Source organism: Quercus suber, unplaced genomic scaffold (genome assembly GCF_002906115.3).
Source record: "Quercus suber isolate HL8 unplaced genomic scaffold, Cork oak 2.0 scaffold_133, whole genome shotgun sequence".
NCBI lineage: Eukaryota > Viridiplantae > Streptophyta > Magnoliopsida > Fagales > Fagaceae > Quercus > Quercus suber.
Window position 1 is genome coordinate 1,118,404 of NW_027069596.1, and position 19,277 is coordinate 1,137,680.

The 19,277-nt window shown below is 36.1% G+C and overlaps 2 protein-coding genes and 2 long non-coding RNA genes across 4 annotated transcripts; 2 read left to right on the top strand and 2 right to left on the bottom strand.

Annotated features, from left to right (window-relative positions):
* The first annotated feature begins 4,602 nt into the window (after nucleotides 1–4,602).
* Nucleotides 4,603–5,264, top strand: LOC136061527 (uncharacterized). Its single transcript, XR_010630115.1, has 3 exons — nucleotides 4,603–4,814; nucleotides 4,907–5,084; nucleotides 5,191–5,264. It is a non-coding gene; the product is annotated as an uncharacterized LOC136061527 (long non-coding RNA).
* A 376-nt stretch (nucleotides 5,265–5,640) lies between these two features.
* On the bottom strand, nucleotides 5,641–9,067 carry LOC136068795 (cleavage and polyadenylation specificity factor subunit 3-II). Its single transcript, XM_065776483.1, has 4 exons — nucleotides 8,854–9,067; nucleotides 8,535–8,608; nucleotides 6,661–6,797; nucleotides 5,641–5,770 (listed from the first exon to the last, which is right to left on the bottom strand). Exons 1-4 carry the CDS (start codon nucleotides 8,993–8,995, stop codon nucleotides 5,656–5,658), a joined length of 468 nt encoding a protein of 155 aa, XP_065632555.1. The 5' UTR covers nucleotides 8,996–9,067; the 3' UTR covers nucleotides 5,641–5,655.
* A 587-nt stretch (nucleotides 9,068–9,654) lies between these two features.
* LOC112033965 (cleavage and polyadenylation specificity factor subunit 3-II) lies at nucleotides 9,655–16,194 on the bottom strand. Its single transcript, XM_065776484.1, has 7 exons — nucleotides 16,135–16,194; nucleotides 14,957–15,022; nucleotides 13,916–13,985; nucleotides 13,497–13,601; nucleotides 11,564–11,705; nucleotides 11,431–11,455; nucleotides 9,655–10,228 (listed from the first exon to the last, which is right to left on the bottom strand). The coding sequence occupies exons 3-7, from the start codon at nucleotides 13,947–13,949 to the stop codon at nucleotides 10,199–10,201; spliced, it is 336 nt and encodes a 111-aa protein (XP_065632556.1). The 5' UTR covers nucleotides 13,950–13,985; nucleotides 14,957–15,022; nucleotides 16,135–16,194; the 3' UTR covers nucleotides 9,655–10,198.
* Nucleotides 16,195–16,352: 158 nt separating this feature from the next.
* On the top strand, nucleotides 16,353–18,948 carry LOC136068796 (uncharacterized). The gene is made up of 2 exons (XR_010630116.1): nucleotides 16,353–17,563; nucleotides 18,055–18,948. It is a non-coding gene; the product is annotated as an uncharacterized LOC136068796 (long non-coding RNA).
* The last annotated feature ends 329 nt before the right edge of the window (nucleotides 18,949–19,277 follow it).

Here is a 19,277-nt window from a genome sequence, read left to right on the forward strand (position 1 = left end):
CTCCTTGCTCTATGTTTAGTAGACTAAAGGATGAGCGCTTATGTTTTTGGCCTCCAACGAAGTTTTTGACGAACAACTTACTTAACTCCTGGAACGAAGTTATGGTGTTTGGTGGTAGTTTATCAAACCACACCCTAGCTAGGCCTTTCAGCCTAGTAGGGAAGGCTCTGCATATAATTTCATCTGGAATGCCTTAGGGGTGCATGGTTGTCTTGAACATAGCAATGTGATCACAAGGATCTCGCATTCCATCATATTAGTCCAAGGTAGGCATTTTGAACTTAGAGGGTAGAGGATGACTCATAATGGAAGTAGTAAAGAGGGAGTCAGTCTTGTGGATGAGATCATCCACATGATTTGCCCTCTTCATGTAGTCCTTTATCTCTTTCATGAATTTCTTCATCTAGTCCATTTATTTCTCCAAATGTGGCACCCTTCAAGTGACAGTACCTCTGGACTGATCTCCTCTTTTAGCACTGTTCTTCACCCCTCCATTCTCTGAGTTTTTCCCATGTTCCTTGGCATGTCGTTGTCTACGTTGTCTATTGATTTCTCTAGTTAACTCTTGGTTTTGTTGCATCAAACCTGCCATCGTAGCTGCCATGGATTGAAACTGTGGTTGGACAGACGCTGGTGGTGGTGTTGGTGCATGATTTGGATGACTAGAGGCATTTCCACTCTTCTAGTGTTCTAGACTTATGGCCTTGACCTAGTCCGAACCATGCTGCCTTTTGTCTTGGAAAGCAAGGTGGTTAACACTTGGAAACTTTGCTCACCTTTCCCATAGACAGTGCCAACTGATGATGCACAAAATTAGTAGGCTGAATGCTCTGAGTTACAACGACGGTTTGATGACCTGAAGAGAAAAAAAAAACTATTAAAGGGTGATCGGGGTGAACCGCCCAAGGATCCTCCTACAGTTTAGTCAATTTTCTCTATCTAGAACACAAGAATATTGAGTAGGTGAATGGTAAAACGTACCTTGGGTTAATGGAGTTGGATCCTTTTTATAGAGAGTTTTTAGTGGGTTTACTTGTTTGGATCCACTATCATCATGGGAGATGTGTGGGGTCAGTGGAGAGAATGAAGTGGATTTTGGGGAATCCTCCCCATGTTCTGAAATGATAGAACGTGGTCCGATTATTTGGTGTTTGTAGAAAAATCCTTTAAAATCTACTAAGTGTCATTTAGTCATCCATGCCTTTGTGTGACATGGACGACTAAATTACTTTGGACGGTCATAACATTTGTGGACGGATCCTATTCATTATCCATGGTACCTTTTATTGGGCTCCCTTTCTCATGAACTAGTCTGGATGTTGTTTGATCATGGACGACCATCATAGATGATTGGAACTTGATTTAACCCACTGTCAAGTTTGTTAGTTGTTGAAGTACTAAATTCATGAAGGTTGTTCGTCATATCATTTTTATTTTAATTTTTGCAAGGGCTTAATTAAATTCAATTATTCATATCATTCTCATGCTTTCATGGCAAGTATATACTTTTTTTTTTTTTTTTTTTGGTTGAGAAAATGGCAAGCATATACTTGAGCGCATGGCTAAATCATAAATATTTTTTCCCCATAAAAAGTATGTTTTTTTTAGCTAGACTTGTTTATCATGAAAGAACAGCCTATCATATCATTTACTATGATTTCATGTTAAATATTGACTAGTAGTAGCTTTGTACTTATTCTCCTCCCTTTTAAGTCTCAACCTCTTCATTATTGAGCCATCGTTGGGGTTTCTCTTATGCTAGGGTTTGAGCGGCACTCTCTCTAGGACTCGTTGAATAGTGTGTCCCTTTCTTAGTATAGGTTTTGTGTATCCTCTGCTCCTCTCCCCGTCAGGATAGTAGTAGGGTGGTCTGGTTTTCGTATTCATTTCCTCTATTTGTCTCAATTCAACTCTGTTTTTCTACCTTTTCACACAGCAGTCCGGGGTCGTCTCATTATGGAGGAAGTTGAAAATATGTGGAGAAAGCTTTCCCTTTCTGTGGAGGAAGAGGTTGGTCTTGAAGTCCCAAAGCTACTTGGGGTTACAAAATCACTCTTCGCTGGTAAGTTCTTAACCCATTATATGGTGAACAAGGAGGCGGTGTTCAGGACCTTCAAGCCACTATGGCGAACCCGAAAACCCTTCTTAATACATGATATGAGCGAGAATAAAATGGTCTTTGAGTTCAAAAAAGAGGTGGACTTGGATAGGGTCATGGAGTTTGAACCATGGACCTATGATAAACACTTGGTGCTATTCCAAAGGATTGATGATACCACAACTATTTCTTCTCTATCTTTCATTGAATGTTCTTTTTGGGTTTAGATTCATAACCTACCCATCAAAAGCATGACTCCTGAGCTTGGTCGATCCATAGGAGGTTCCATTGGCAAGGTGGCTCGAGTGGCGGATTATGAAGAGAAAGGCACTATTGGTCACTCGCTCCGGGTTCGTGTGTCCATTGATGTGTCAAAGTCATTGAGTAAGGGGAGAAAGCTATGTGATAATGGTGTGGCAGTTGGTTGGGTATCCTTTCGATAAGAAAGACTCCCAAACTTTTGCTACTGGTGTGGTTTCCTATTGCATGAGGACAGGGACTGTGATTTGTGGCTCAAAAATAAAGGCAAGACATCCTTAGAGCAAAGGCAGTTTGGCCCGTGGTTAAGGGCTAAAACGGATTACCCTTTTCATAAACCATGGAGTTCTGGGGTGGGGTCTGAGCGTGAGGAAGCTTCTCAGTCTCGCCAAACCATGTCTCTGTCGGTACAAGTGGCTCCCTCTGGCCGTCTGTCAGGCATGGGAGATGATGTCCCTCGTGCCACGACAACCCAGCCTGATAATGTAACTTGGGTTGGTGAGTCTGAAAGTGGCTTACACGCAAAGCCTTTGTTGGAAGATTCTAAAAGATTTGATGAGACGTTGCAGTGGATTGACAGAGAGTTTGGCTTACCAGCAGACTCTGTGGCCCCACCATTTGTGGCTCCTTTGGAGGTTGTATTAAATGAAAAGTCAAATCCCACTAAAAAGCTCCCCGTAGACAAAATTTCAGGATCAACAAGATTTGGACTAAGATTTGGACTAGTGCGACCTAAGTTCTAAACTTTTCAAAACTGGTCAATTTGATTTTTAAACCCAACTTAGTCCCTAATGGCCTCTTTGGAAGTTTAAAAAAGGAGGGGGAAGTAGAGTAAAGGGAGGGAGAGTGATTCAATTACCTTGTTTGGAAGTTTTTAAAGGAAGGAGGGGGAGGGGTTTCAACTACCTCTAACCCCTCTTTTTTAATTCCCAAAAATTGGAGAGATTTGGAAGGAGAGTAGAGTAGATAAATTATTGACCAAATGAATTTTCCAATTTACTCTTTTTAAATTAACAAAATTACAAACTCTCACACACAACTTCCAAGCATCAAACAACATCAAACATGATCATCCAAAATATAATCCTAATATTTCCCTCCCAATTTTCCCAGCAACCAAATAGATTATAAACCTCAAATTACACTCATTCTTCAAGCATTAATAGTCAAAAAATTCATCACAATAAAATAACGTAACAAAATTCAAGCCAATCATAACAACACAACATTATTAACATAAAATATATGATCTGTGGGGACATTTTTTGCCTCAAGACCAAGAGTTGCACTTTGTAATCTTTTTTGGCTTCAAGTCCCACATGGGAAAGAAATGCTTCCTCTTCATGCCATATAAGGGATGACCAAGTGGATGAAGAGTCATCTACTTGGTCATCCCACCAAACTAGTGGTACTCTTCATCCACTTGGTCATCCCTTATATGGCATGAAGAGGAAGCATTTCTTTCCCATGTGGGACTTGAAGTCAAAAAAGATTACAAAGTGCAACTCTTAGTCTTGAGGCAAAAATGTCCCCACATGATCTTTTTTTGAAACCGTGAATTGAAAGCTTGGTTTTGAAGAGAAAAAACGCAGATTAAGAACCTTAGAGAGCTTCTCAAATGTGTTGGCCCGGCGAGGAGTCTAGTCTTTGATGATGTCGTTGGCGACCTCCACGAGCCATGCCAGCCAGCCCTGCTGGTTCCTAACCATGCAAGGCTTGACTCTCGCCTTGTTGTTAACGTTCCTCCTCTCTTTCTCTGCCACCCCATTCCTAACCCCAATGTCGGTCACAACACGCTCCTTGGCGCTCCAACGTCGTCTCCAACGGCTGTTGTTATCGAAGGAGGATGGCTTCTTGCACGACTCACTTGTCGACGGTGAGCTAAAAACGCAACCTATAGGTCATCGAATTCGGCGACACATCGGAGACTTTCACAAAGAATGAGTAGTGTTTTTTGGTAACCAGGAAAAAAAAACACAAAAACACAAAAACCGCGAGTTGTGATTGTAAAAAAGTTCTCTATGTTGACACCAAAACGACGTCATGCTGTTTGATTTTTTCAGTAAACAAACAAACCAAAATTTTTTTTATTATTTTAATTATTATCAATTAAGGATAGTTTTTTTTAGTATAATAAAAAAAAAGAGAAAAAATATTTAAATCTTTATTCATTTTTCTCAGAATGATTAGATCCAAGCTGGTCAGTTTTGATGTTTATTGTATTTTACCCCCCAAAAAAATGATAAACATTGACTAGTTTGTGAAATTATACATGAGCCTATTCCCTAATCTGTATATTAAAAAAAAAAAAACATAGAAGCAAGTTTAACGGTCGACTTGTTGAGAGTTGAGATCCACAGAATCAAATAAAAAGCGCGCGAAAGAGGTTCCTAGGGTTTTTCTCTTGCAGAAAGAAAAGCAAAAATCTCAGCAATGGCGATCGACTCTCTCGTCCTCGGTAATCCCTTTTTCCTATTCACAATCTCCCAGTCCTCACCAACCTTCTAACACTCATAACCACAAACTTTCCTCATCGATTTTCTGGTTCAGGCGCAGGGCAACAAGTCGGGAAGAGCTGCGTGGTGGTGTCGATGAACGGGAAGCGAATAATGTTCGATTGCGGTATGGACATGGCTTATCACGACCACCGCCGCTACCCCGATTTCTCTCGCATCTCCAACTCCGGCGATTTCGACAGCGCCCTCACTTGCATTGTCATCACCCACTTGTACCTAACTTTCTCAACCCAAGCTTATTGTTTCTTTGTTCATTTTTTTTTTCTTTCAGTTTTGATTGAAATCACTGTATTTTTATTGATTTTGTTAATTGGATAGCCATTTGGATCACATTGGTGCACTTCCTTACTTCACGGAAGTATGCGGGTACAGTGGGCCAATATACATGACGGTGAGTCTTTTACGTGTTCGATGAAATGTTTGGCTGAGATTTTTTTTTTTTTTTTTTGGAAAAGTGCTTGACATATATTTGTGAACAATAACTCCAGAATCACGTTTTTTTTTTTTTTTTTTTGAAAAGCAGGAAGCAACCCCACTTTTCACCTTAGATCAGCCAAAATATGAAGACTTTCTTACTCTTAACTGTGGATCAATAGCTAACAAATACTGCACACCATCATTTAGCTATTACAATTCTTTTCATGATAGCGAGTCACATGAATAGGACCAACTGGGGCATTGGTAATGGTATAAAGATATTTTAAAGGGTCAAAAGTTTCATGACTTGTATATCCCAAAGACTAAAATTGAGAACAAAAGGGACAAGAACTGATGCAACAAAAATCAGTAGAAATATAAGAATATTTGAGATATGATAGTGTTGATATTCCATACAGCTTTAAGAAATTCTCTCTCCCGACCGTATTTTGAGTCACGTATAGTTGTTGCATATGTGGACCTGCAACAGGAATATGAAAATTATAGTTTGTCCAAACAGAACCAATCATTTAGATAATAATATCCAAGTAAGAATGGAGCTTCTTTTTGAACTTGAGTTGGTTAATTTCGCACCTAGAATAGCTAATAGGACTTCTCACAACTTAGTCCTTTGGGCAATCCCCATATCCTCAATCCCTTCATAGGTATTACCTAAAGAGTGAGATGTTGAACCCCTCAGTGGTGGTGTTCTTATTAAAACGCATATGTTCTCAAAAAATCAAGAAAGGAGCTTCAATGGTTTGATGTTTGATTATACCAATAAATGAATAAAACAAAGTGGGAAATTTGTTGTTTATTAAATAAATATATACACAGATGTCAAATTCAAAGATATATTTTACAGTTCAATATCCACCGATTTTGTTATCGTTGTTCTAAATCTTACAGGAAGACTTGTGCCCATCCACCCACTCACAATCACTTAAACACACACAGAATGAAGAGAGAGAAAGGAAAACTAGTGTCTACTATGTGGTGGCCTATAGAGAACCAGTCTCACCTTCAAGTCTGCCTTTGATTTTGCTATCTTAAGGCATTTAAGAGGGACATAATTAAATTTGACTTAACCCCATATGACAGCTACAATTTTGATGACAACACCCAAAAGGCAAGAATATGTCATAAACCATTAGCAAAGTCTGAATGTCAATTCAGAATGTTGTCTATGAAGTCTCCCTAATCCACATTGATAACAATGAAATGTATCTCAAGAAAGAAAATATCAATGTGAAAATTGGATAAGAAACAAATATAGGAAGAGTGAAAACATTGATATTTTTTACAATAGCAGATAGGCAATACAACAACAAATAGAGAAGCATTAATCATCTACACACACATATTCCATACTCTGATATAAGAAGGTCCAGCTGCAGTCGATCAATTTGAGCAGCTCCAAGATGTCTATCTGGCGTCATATTATAGTCTCCTGTATAAACCATAGCAGTATCTCCCACCTTTGCATAAAACATTGCTGCTCCAAGAACCTTAGGGATATAAATAACAAGGCTAAATTAACAACATGAGATGAGCCTATAATAATCACTGAAAAGAAACATAAACAGACTGCTATCTCAAAGTTATTTATGGAAAGCATTGAAAGTAACTTACTTAAGGAAATGATTGTGTTAAAGATCATCTCGTGTAAACCATGTCAAAATTATCAATAATGATGCAACTTTAACTAGATGTTAATGATTATGCTCTATATCAATACTATGTAACAGATTTTCTGAATCAGCCATGAAAGAAGGGTCAAGTTGATGTCGTCACTGTCAGAGTGATTCTTGGTTTCCTGATGCAGCAAGCCACTTACACTGAAAACATAACACTAAACTGTATTTTTCCACTGCTTCTGGAAAATACTGTAACCTGTTGGTCTCTGTTTCAGTCCTTTGAAATTAAATTATATCAAATGCTTCTGGAAAATCCTGCAACTTCTTGATCTCTGTATCTGTCCTTTGCAATTAAATTCTATCCTTTTGGAACCCTAACCAACCTACATATCCAAAATGCTTTCTTCATCACCCCTGGGAGGCCTAAAACCTCAAGTTTCAAACCCTAGAGCCCATTACATAAGCATCCCTAGGCAGATTTCCTAATCTGTCCTGCACTGACCAAAGTCAAGGACTTGGCCACAAATCCGTCTCAACTTGATAATAAGTGTCAATCAATTTTTTTTTATAAGCAATAATAAGTGTCAATCAATGAGGAAGTCTTTAATCTAATCAGAAAGAAAAGCTGTCTATTTGAGCTTGACACTAGACCAAGGTCCCAATCAAACAGAAAATCCCAAATGGAATCAAAAAAGGAAACTAATTAAGGGTCAAATATAGCTAGCAAAAAAAAGGGGTCAAAACATTAGAGTACCACCACCTCTTTAAACATAGCTTGTACAAATTAAAATTCATAGAATTCCAAAATGCAGCTTCACCATATGCATAAGCTGGTACAATAAAAATGAGCTTTAATTCCTAGATTTTTTTTCCTTAAGGTGTCAAACATGGGAGGGGAGCAGCCACAAAAGTGCAGCACCCAAATACCAAGTAAACATAGAGTGGTTCAAGCAGGATAAGGAAGCTTGTGGATAAAGATTAAAGAGGTACACACCAACAATAGTACTTGGAGTTTGACGCAAGACAACCGTAACAATTGAACAGTAAAATTGAAAGATAGGAAAATAAAAGAATATGACCGAGGAGTCAGCATCTAGGCCTAGCTTGGATTTAGCACCAAGCGAGGAAAACCACTAGGAATTAACACATAGGGTTGGCTGGAGTCAGCACCAAACCATATAAACCAAAAGGCCATTTTTTTCATTTATCAAAATCTTAATCATAAATCATCTCTAAAAGGAGTACAACGGCTCGCTTATATAGGAAAACTAAACCCTAATTCTAATTGCGTAGAAAAACCTAATTGCCTTATTACAAAAATAACCTTGCTTCCAAATATTAAAATACTAATAGCCTAATAAACCACTAGGACCTAAAACATAAAAATACAAAAATACACTGACCTGCAAAAATGAATAATACTAAAGAAAAATCTTCTTGAGTCTCCCACATCACAAAATATGTAGGTAAGAATAAAAATGAAATTGTCATGGACAAGATAAAAGATACTAGAAAGATTATAAAAGAGAAGGCTAATAAGTCCATTTGAAAGCAAAACATGGCTGCCAACAGAAAATATAATCTATAGATGAACTTCAGAAGCCTTACGTGTCCTGCATAGTAGGCACGAATCTGAAGATCCTTATCAACATGTACAGTCTGCTTCAGATCCACAGCTATAACTGCAATGAGGAACCAAATCAAGACACAAAGAAAAAGACATATATGAGGAAAGAAGTAGCAGATGTTGAATTTGGAAAGTACATAGAGTAAAATCAGGATGACCACTAGGACATCAAGAGCATAGAGTAGAAGCAGGAATCATAAAATTGCACAAGTCTAGTCTTATCAAAAAAGGAAAAAATATTCTTTAAGTGGCAATGAGAAAGATTAAATATGCTGGTACAGAAAAAGGAAATCCATGTACCTTTTTTCATGCATTCCACAATATGCTCTGAACTAAATTGTTCTTCTTCACCCCTTCGTTCAACCATCACTTTTCGATAATCTTCCAACATCAAAGGAGCCAATGCCTTCGTTGGATACTGTGGTGCAATCAATTTCAACATAAATATCAAATTCCAATTCCAATCATGATTATGGAAGTCCACATGCAAACTTCGGATAAGCCATTTGACAAGTCAATGTGCCTCTCCCATCCCTGCTCAATCATTTACTTGCTAAAAAATTGCTAGCTAACAAGCCAAAGAACATAAAATAAGGAAGAACAAAAAATTGCATGGAATATACAATATTTAAACAAGAGCATCTTCTCAGCACCAAAATAAAAACGCCTTATGTCCCAACCACTTAAGGTTGGCTACCTGATGGCACAACTATTGCATGGCTAGATATGAAACATCCTCTTTGGAAGCCTAAGATATTGCATGGCTATATATGAGACAACCATCTTTTTTTCCTTAAAACCACACTGCTCCAACACATATACCAAAAAACTCCAATTCACACGATTGTAAGCTGTCTCCAAATCCAACTCACATAATACTCCCAAGATGCTAGACCATGACTGGGCCCATAGAATCTAAATTAGGTAGCATAATTCTTCATTCACAAATAAGCAATGCTACATATACAATACCATTCACAACTGTTAAGTTATCAAGTTGTCTGGGCTCACCATGAAATTACTTTATTGTCTACCATCAAGAACCCCGCCAAAAAAAAAAAAAAAAAACGNAAAAAAAACTTAAATAAAATAACCTAGGCATCAGCACCTAGGGTTAGCTGGAATCAGAACAAGACCATTGGAAAATTTCAATAAAATTATTTATTAATCAAGCAAACTATAAACTTGTCTCCATAGGAGTACAATATTATACTTATATAGACTACTATGACTTAGCCTAAATTCTAATTGACGGAGGGAATCCAATTAGTGAATCACAAATATACTCTTGACTCGAAGAAATTAAATAAAATACTAATTAACTAATTAACTAACAAGACCTAAATAAAATCCAATTGATCAATAAAAATACAATTGACTTCTAAAACTAAACAATAGTATATCAAAAGAAAATTGTCTTTGAGCTTCCCGCATCATCAAGCCTACTTTTTTGTTAGCCAATTTAAATATAGGTAAAGATAAAACAAGAGGAATCTTAACACCATTAAGGACAAAAGTCATTAAAAAAAAAATGATAAGATGCAGAAAGTATATGTGAGTTGAGAGATAAACATGAACCTGGCATCGCACATCAAGTTGAGTATTCTTGTCCAGATCAATTTTGGTAGGTTTACCTGACATCAATTTATGTCCTATGGTTCCAGCCGCACAGTACCTACAATAGAAGTAGTGCAATGAAGATTAAAAGCCTTTTCTTTTTCTGAGAAACTAATAGCATTTTAGTTGTAACTTATAATAACTTTGAGGAATGAGAGCATCAGTTGTTGGTAGGTTTGTAACATGTGCATGAGTGGGGCCACATGTTTTGTGTAAAAGTGCACAGGGTGGGCCTGGCAAACTCTCAACAGATGCTCAGTTGTGCGCTAGTTAGAAATTTTATCAGACAAGCATTCCTACATTATCCATTGAAGTAAGATTCAAAGACAAAAGGATCAGAATGTATGTTAAAAACATTAATTGTATATATTTCCTACAGTTGCTTCCCTGTTACTTTGTAAAAGATGGCCATATACTAGAGTTGGATGTGTGCTGATAAGTGTCTAGAAGCAGCCAAGAAGTGTTGCATTTTTGCTACTTATTAGGTTCATATAAGATTAACTTTATAACCCAACATTTTCAGATAATAAAGGACATCATGTACCCTTGAACTGAGAATCATACTTAAACAAATTCTCAATTCTCGGTTAATTTTTCATGAAACTTAAGAAGCTTCAAATTTAATGTTTCATCCAAGAGAACCATATATCAGATAAAGATCTCTGTGATTCAAGCTCATATGCCCCTAGAGAAAAAGTTTAGAATACATGCTACTAGAGGCTGTACAAAAAGAATTCGCTCTGTCAGGAGGTTAGTTCTAATGCACATTTCCAACTCAGCAAATCAAATAAGAATATCAGAGGGAATGCATGATGGGGCATGCTGCAAATTTGGATTCACTTCAGCCTATTTTAACAGAGGTATCAATCACAATGCATAAATTATATACCGAGCTTCATGCAGGTAACAATTTGACATCTCAATTCAGTATGCAAAAATAGCAAATGAAGATACATTACAATAACTTCAGTAGTCAGATATGAATTTAACCTTGAGTATCACCTTATGAGAAGAGTGATGCAAGTGAGTGGGTTTAACTAAATGATAGATGCCGTTTGAGAGATCTTTAATCCAAGATTTTTTAAACCAATACCAGCATGTTTGATTTGTAACATCAGAATGTTAAGAAACAGTATAAATGACCCAATAAACCTATTCATACTAGAACAGACAATTGAACAAGACATTGTGTTTTTCATTTTAACATTTATAACAGCATTATAGATTTTTTTGATAAGTATAACAGTATTATAGATTTACCAGGTGACTCACATCAAATGGTTGCCTGCCACCATTTCAGAGAGTTGGAAGTCAGATTGTAAGAAAAATCATTATTTAGGTTCCAAACTACGTAAAATCATTCTTAACCAGGAAAAAATAATAAGGTTGGTACCCAGGCAATGTAACAAGATTCATTTCAGATGGAGCCCACTGCTTAAAAACCTCAAGTGAAAAACCACCACTGAGCCAACCAGGTGTGGCAAAAAGAACACAGGGTCCAGGAGCAGCTATCATAGAACGATCAAAATTAAGAACTGCAACATCCAAACACAATCGTTAACGCACAGAACCTATCAAATAATTAACCATCATGCAATGCAATATAAATTCCAAAGAATTAAATGATATTGAGAGCACTATTTGAAATGATAATTATCCATACAAACACAGTGAGACCATTTTTTTACCCTTCAAAAATTTCTGACCAGGAAAGCTTGAGGGAAGGAGTACAAAAATAAACACAAGTAAAGACTTGGGAAGTTTAATTTATTTAGATAGTGCAGCAAGCATTCTAAACATGCTATTGTGGGAATGAAAAATTACAGATTACATCATAGAAAGGGAGGAGCAGTTACTGAAATAGTAATGATTTGAAACAGAGAAAATAGTAATGATTTTGCTTTTCTAATACTTTTAATTGCAAAACTTAAAAAGTAAATCCATTGGTCTGATTCATTTATCACAGAAACAGATCTCGTGAGAACATGTACTATGTCATGCTAATTGTGATTTTATCAACCAAAGAAAACCAGTGGCATATCAAGTGTACAAGTCAAAACTATGGAAAGGTGCTAGGGAGAAGAGAGGAGAGAGAGAGAGAGAGCACTAGAGATCCAGTGGGGACATTTTTTTATGAAGATGAAAGTGTGGCTGGATCTCTGTGATAGGAATTTTGGAGGCTAAGTCAAATCAAAACACTAGCATAGCTTGCTCTAATAAGGAGGGGCCGCACTCCAGGAAAAAAAAATTGAGAGATAGAGAGTTCTGAGAAAAAAAAGTGAGAATACTCTGCACGAATTGAAAGAAAATTTGTGGGAAGAGAGGGCAGAAACTCTTCTGAAATCATGTGAGAAAATCTTTCATTACAAGATGAATATCCTAAAAAGAGCATGAAATAGTTTCTATTGAAGGCCTGGAGCGTTTTAAGGTGAAAATCTGAAGAAAAGAGAAGACCATATCATTGGAAATAAGAAAAGGGGTGCCGGACAGAGAAGAGCCTGCAAGTGAGAAAGTTCAAGAAAGCCAGAAAGACCTAGTCATTCCCTATATTCTTGCCTGAAATTTTTAATTTCTCTTTTATGTGAAAATAAATCTTAGTGAAAAGAAATTAAAAAAAAAAAAAAAAAGGTTCTCCTTCTATTTTATGTGTTCTGATTTCTCAATTCCTGTGTTTCTTTCTTGTATTGCTTTCTTTAAGACTAGGAGGTTACCATTAAGTGTAATTAACAATCAAGAATTTTCTTGATTGGAAGTAGGATCCATATTTAAAAAAAAAAAAAAAATGTAGATTTGGTTATACAAGTTTTATTACTATTGAATTAAGTCCATGGCAGAAATTTATATTACCACTCATGGTAAATTAAAATGACTATATGACTACATGACAGGATTCAATTATAGTAAGCAATTCAATATGTGAAAGATCAGGTTGTCCCTTGTTTTTCTGTAAATACTAAATGGGAAAATAAGCTATTCATCTAATGAAATGTAATCTTTTCTCATTGAAAAACTACACTAGTAATTAAAGCAGCAAAATATGGCTAAATGACTTCAATTGTCCTCAGAGTTTTTATCGCCTATTAAATATGCAGCTTAAAATTCTGAGAGGTTGTAACAAGAAGATTAGGAAGCCTTGCTGTAGACTAGCTTAAGAAATTAATCTTGTGAAAAAGGAAACTGATACTAGCTGATTGAGAAGCTTCAGAAAACCATTAATTCAATAGGTTTTACTGTAAAATACACCAGAAGAAACCGTAGCTGCAAATCCTACAGAACAACTTAAATTTAATACCGTCTCTCAATAGCAGATAAAAAAGTAGACGTACCATGTTTAAAATCAAATGCATTATGTGTAGAATATGTATCTTTCACCTTCTGGCTGGTCCAACTGATAAGCATTTTATAATACATATTGGCTTGCATAGTCAGACCTAAATGAAGAAAAAAATAATATCATCAATTCAGGGGGAAACACCACAAGGAAGAGATAAATTGAAAGAGCATGGACTATATAAAAACCATGATAATTCTACTACAAATTTTTTCTTATACATAGAAGTAATATGCCACCATTTACATATCCATAACGCCATTATTCAGGCACCTGTTATTTATCTCAACATATAACTCATGCATTCAAAACGATAAGGTTCAAAAGAAACTCAGCATTTGATAGATCACCACATACATTGTGGCCAAGTATCATGCATGCAATTAAAAAAGGAGTAAATCTAATAGAGCAGACCTGAAGAGAAGTAAATGGGAATCTTTAAATTCATACGCTCCCAGTAATCCTCCAACAAGATACAGAGTTCCTAATTGATAATGGATAAGGTTATCAAAAAAATATTGCACAATGATTTTATAATACTAGAGAATAGTTCATAATGAACTCATATTATGTAAATATTGAGCTAAGGTGAGATATCTAAGATACATTTTTTAATACACACACATATAAAGGACATGGTATTAAATGCACTAAGGCACTAGAAAAGATAAGGACAAGCAAAAGAACACAAAAAGGGGAAAAATGTGTAAGGATTAAAAAAATAACATAAGCATCCTATATGCTTTGGAACTATATTTAAGATTACTAAGTTAATATGAAGATTCAAAATATCCGTGCATAACTTGACTCTATTTAGTTGCATGTTATGTACAATAGCTTACTGAGCTGTGTAGCTTACTCTTTCATTGATAACTTTTAGATTAAGGTTTAGCTAGGATTTGTAGCCTTGGTGTACTCGGTGGTGAGTCAAGATAGAGTTTTGGAGAACTTAAATGACTTTGACCGTAGTTGACATTATTTATAGAACTTTAGCTGTTCCTGTTTTATTTCAGACTAGATGACATTGGAGTTTCTCTCTAGCTAAGGCTATTTATGCATTGTAAGAATATTTACAAGTTTATTTATTTGGAGTTATATTTGATTTTGAGATTTAGTTTTTTTTTTTTTTTGGAAATGTAATAAGATTTATTGATATCAAAAAGGGATGCCCTATTACACAGGAAGTGAACAGGGGTCAACAAATCAATTACAAAAATTCATAAATCAACAAAATCAAGAAAAGAAGAGAATGATTGGTTTCGCAAAGTAGACAACCAATCCACTAAGGTTCAAAAGAAAATATTTATGCATTTTAATTGATGTTTGTTAAATTGATAAGTTAATCTTGTGCTTAAATTCATTTTTTTGTGGATTTGGGTTATGACAATTAAACTCCAAGTTTAAAGAAATCACGATCAAAGAAAGTAAAATTAATAAATATATTGATTAGAACACCTGAGCTCTTCCCAGTGCAAATGTAGGAATGAGCACCTTTCCTCCACCAGCAACACATTTATGAACCTACATCCATTTGTTAAGCAAGAAAAACAAAGAATCATTGTAGGCCAGACATGCAAAACCTTAAACTAGGAGACAAACAAATAAATATGCATAATATTACTCTGAAAAGGTTTTCATGTGAGTTCAAAAAGTATGATAATCAGGTCAATAACACAAGGAACAAATAAAACATATGCAGACCACATGCATATCAAAAGAAGGTTTGAAAATTACTATTAAGAAAGAAAAGGAAATGGGAATGATGCATTTAAATTTGGTTCTCTACATCAGTCACTGAAAAGTCAGGGTCATGCCCTGCCCATGGTCTTTGAATGTTGTGAAACATACTAAAGAGAACAACTCATTTATTTATTTTATCTATGCTTTTTTAGATCCCTGTTTAAATAATTCTCTACAAAAAGTAATAATATATTAATTCACAATAATAAACAAATAGCCACCCTTAACCCACCACAACCACGCAGACAAATTTCTCCAATTTGTCCTACATCAAACATCCTTTAAAACCCCATTACCACACCACCACTCAAGCAAAAAGCGAACATCAGTTCCTTTGCCAACGGAAAATGACACAGACCTGGCAAAGCAATTCCATCCCAATCAAATATACCTCCATAAACAAACCCTATACCCTCCTTTAACCTCCTTCAAACAGTAGCCACCCCAATTAGTACCGTATTTAAGCTCTACAACCCTCCTCCAAAAAGCATCTTTTTCAGTAGCAAAACACCATAACCACTTACCCAACAAAGAATTTATCTACTGTAAGCGAAAGATGCTACTGAGAAAGGTGAAAAGCAGGAAGCAACCCCACTTTTCACCTTAGATCAGCCAAAATATGAAGACTTTCTTACTCTTAACTGTGGATCAATAGCTAACAAATACTGCACACCATCATTTAGCTATTACAATTCTTTTCATGATAGCGAGTCACATGAATAGGACCAACTGGGGCATTGGTAATGGTATAAAGATATTTTAAAGGGTCAAAAGTTTCATGACTTGTATATCCCAAAGACTAAAATTGAGAACAAAAGGGACAAGAACTGATGCAACAAAAATCAGTAGAAATATAAGAATATTTGAGATATGATAGTGTTGATATTCCATACAGCTTTAAGAAATTCTCTCTCCCGACCGTATTTTGAGTCACGTATAGTTGTTGCATATGTGGACCTGCAACAGGAATATGAAAATTATAGTTTGTCCAAACAGAACCAATCATTTAGATAATAATATCCAAGTAAGAATGGAGCTTCTTTTTGAACTTGAGTTGGTTAATTTCGCACCTAGAATAGCTAATAGGACTTCTCACAACTTAGTCTTTTTTTTTTTTTTTTTTTTTTTCAATTGTGTTGTTACATCCGTTTTAGTGTTGTCCTGCGTCAAATTTTCATATCAAATCTTGCTTTTTCTACATCATAAAGCCTCTTGCCTAAGGCTAGACCCTTCATTGGTTGTTTTGTTTTTGAGCTTTGGCAGATTCATTTAAGAGTGGTCCTCCTCTTCAGTCTCCGTTCTATCTGTTTGTGTTTCTTCTGGAATATTAAATCTGGTTTCTGTTTTTAAGGTTTGCTAATTTTGTTAGGAAAACTTTGCTCGTATCACTTTTTCTCCATTAGTTATGTTAGCATCTATGCCCAGCACCCAGGAAGAAAAAAGAAAGCCAAGATTCTAGCATCCTTTTCATCTGAAATAGTAAATCAATGTGATAAAAAAAGATAGTAATATTATGATCTTGATATATATTCTTGAAGGGTGAAGCCACGGTTTAGGGCAGGAACTGCCTCTACTTTCGATGAAAATATTAATTGACACATGAAACCAACACCTAGATGATCTTGGTCTGAGAGTGAGGAAATGGTTGAGCTACAGTACTTTCTCTGTGATATTCAAGATTATTGCTCTTCATGAAATGAATGGATTTCAAAAGAAGAACAAGACAGTGGGGTTTACGAATGGAACTGATGAACATAGTTTCAGCTTCAGATTTCATTCAATTCCTTCTCATTCCTCCTTTTGGTGAAAGTTTGGAAAGGAGCTAAAAGGGAGAATTTCTGTTGTTTGGAGCCATTCTTTGCTATTCCATTTGGAATTTAAGGAACCAGGTGCTTTTTGAAGGGTTGTTGATCAATCATGATGAGTTGGTCCCTAGAATTCTAAAGCTTGTAGATGAGCACATGCTTGCCAGAAGGCCTGCTGTCACCCCAAATACCACTGAGTCTTCTTCCCTAAAGTTGTCTCCTCCAGATAGATTGGCCTTAAAAATCAATGTAGATGGAGTGGTTGGCCCCAGGTTCTCTTTGATAGCTGTTATGGCAAGAAACTGGAGAGGGGAGCTGGTATTTTCTTGCTCTCAGAGAGCAACCACAACCTTCCCTCTCCAAGTTGAAGCTAATGCTCTTAAGTGGGCTCTGATTCTGTCCTCAAGGCTGGCAGCCAATTCCATTTCCATTGAGACTCCAAGATTTGCCATGATGTCCTAGCCAACCCCAGTTTGATCCCTCCTTGGAGAATTAGAGCCATTTGTCTCAGACATTTGTAAGCTGCTTTCTGATGCTCATAAATATTTCTGTTTGTTGGGTATTAAGAAATGTAAATGGAGCAGTGCATTTGCTTGCCAAATGGTCTCTTAGCTGTAATATGTTTGGTTCTTTTGATGTAGATTGCTGTCCACACTGTTTTGTTTCTGTTATCAGGGAAGACTGAAGAGGCTGTTATCTCTGTATATTTTTTTGGTTTTGCACAATAAAGTCTTTCATTCGTCCAAAAAAAAAAAAATCAAGACAGTTTGCTCTGTCTATGCTTAAAATAACAGTAAATTGTTTGTTAAATCTGTGTGAATGAGTCTACCTATTGAAATGGTCCCCTTAACTCCTTAAATGAGATACAATATGCATACTCTATAAATAAAGCTCTCTCTCTCTCTCTCTCTCTCTCTCTCTCTCTCTCTGTGAGGAACTGAAATGCTTTTATGTTAAAAAATTTCCCATTCTCTAAAGTTTGCCTGAACATGTGTTTTATATTGCCAGATTCATCAATTGTCTTTCAGTCCTCATACAGACGCCAAAGGGATCATGGATCTTGTCAAATTTCTCTCCCCCAAGCATGTGATACTAGTACATGGTGAAAAACCTAAGATGGCTACTCTAAAAGGAAGAATAAATTCTGAATTGGGAATTCCATGTGATGACCCTGCAAACAATGAGACAGTTAGCATTTCTTCAACTCATTATGTGAAAGCAAGAGCCTCAGACACTTTTATCCATAGTAGTTTGAATCCAAACTTTAAGTTTTCAAAAAGAATTTCAGAAGATGAATCTGGTTCGTGTTTGAAAGATAGAAGGTTCATGCCACAGCTACAAGTAATGGACGAAAGGACAGCAGAAGGGATCTTGATAGAGGAAAAGAATAAAAAAGCAAAGATTTTACACCAAGACGAGCTTCTTCTCATGTTGGGAGAAAAGAAGCATGAGGTTCGGTTTGCTTACTGTTGCCCCATAAATGTTAGCAACTTGGAAGAGACCAAAAGCACATCAGATAATGTGCTTTGCACGTCTGACAGGTGCTCTTGGCTTCAACTGTTGAATAATAAACTTTCAGGTGAAATTTCTAGTGGAAACATCCAAGATTTTGGGGAACATCTTCAAGTAGAATCATTTGACATATCTGTTTGTCTGAATGACAAATGCCCTTACAGAATAATTGACAGTCAAAATAAATCTGAAGCAGTGTTTTTTTGCTGCACTTGGTCAGTCGCAGATGAGAAGCTTGCGTGGAAAATCATTTCGATAATGGAGAATTTTGATTGTGAATCTCATTGAGTTATATATGGTGAAGTCTGCCATGAGTTACTTTCTGTAATCAATTTATGACATCGAGCATAAAGGAATCACCTAATAAAATAGTATGATTCTTGTGAGTAAGTTTTGTCTTTATTTTTATTTATGTTCCAATGATGGGTGGTAGGTTTAAGTACCATGCTAGCTAACCGTTTCAATGTTTGGGAACTTTTTCTTAAGTAAGGCGTGCAACTTCTCTGATACTTTAGTTCTGACAGAAGGGAAACATTGTTGCGCGCACACACTTTCACATCTCTGTGCATACATGCAGAAAACAATTGAAATCGTAACAGTTTTTTTTTTTTTTTTTGGCATATGTGCACGGACATGTTGATTTGAAATTGTGTCTTCAACGCACAATTTCAATGGTTTTTGTGCATGCATAGACATGACAGAAAATAGCTTAATCAATA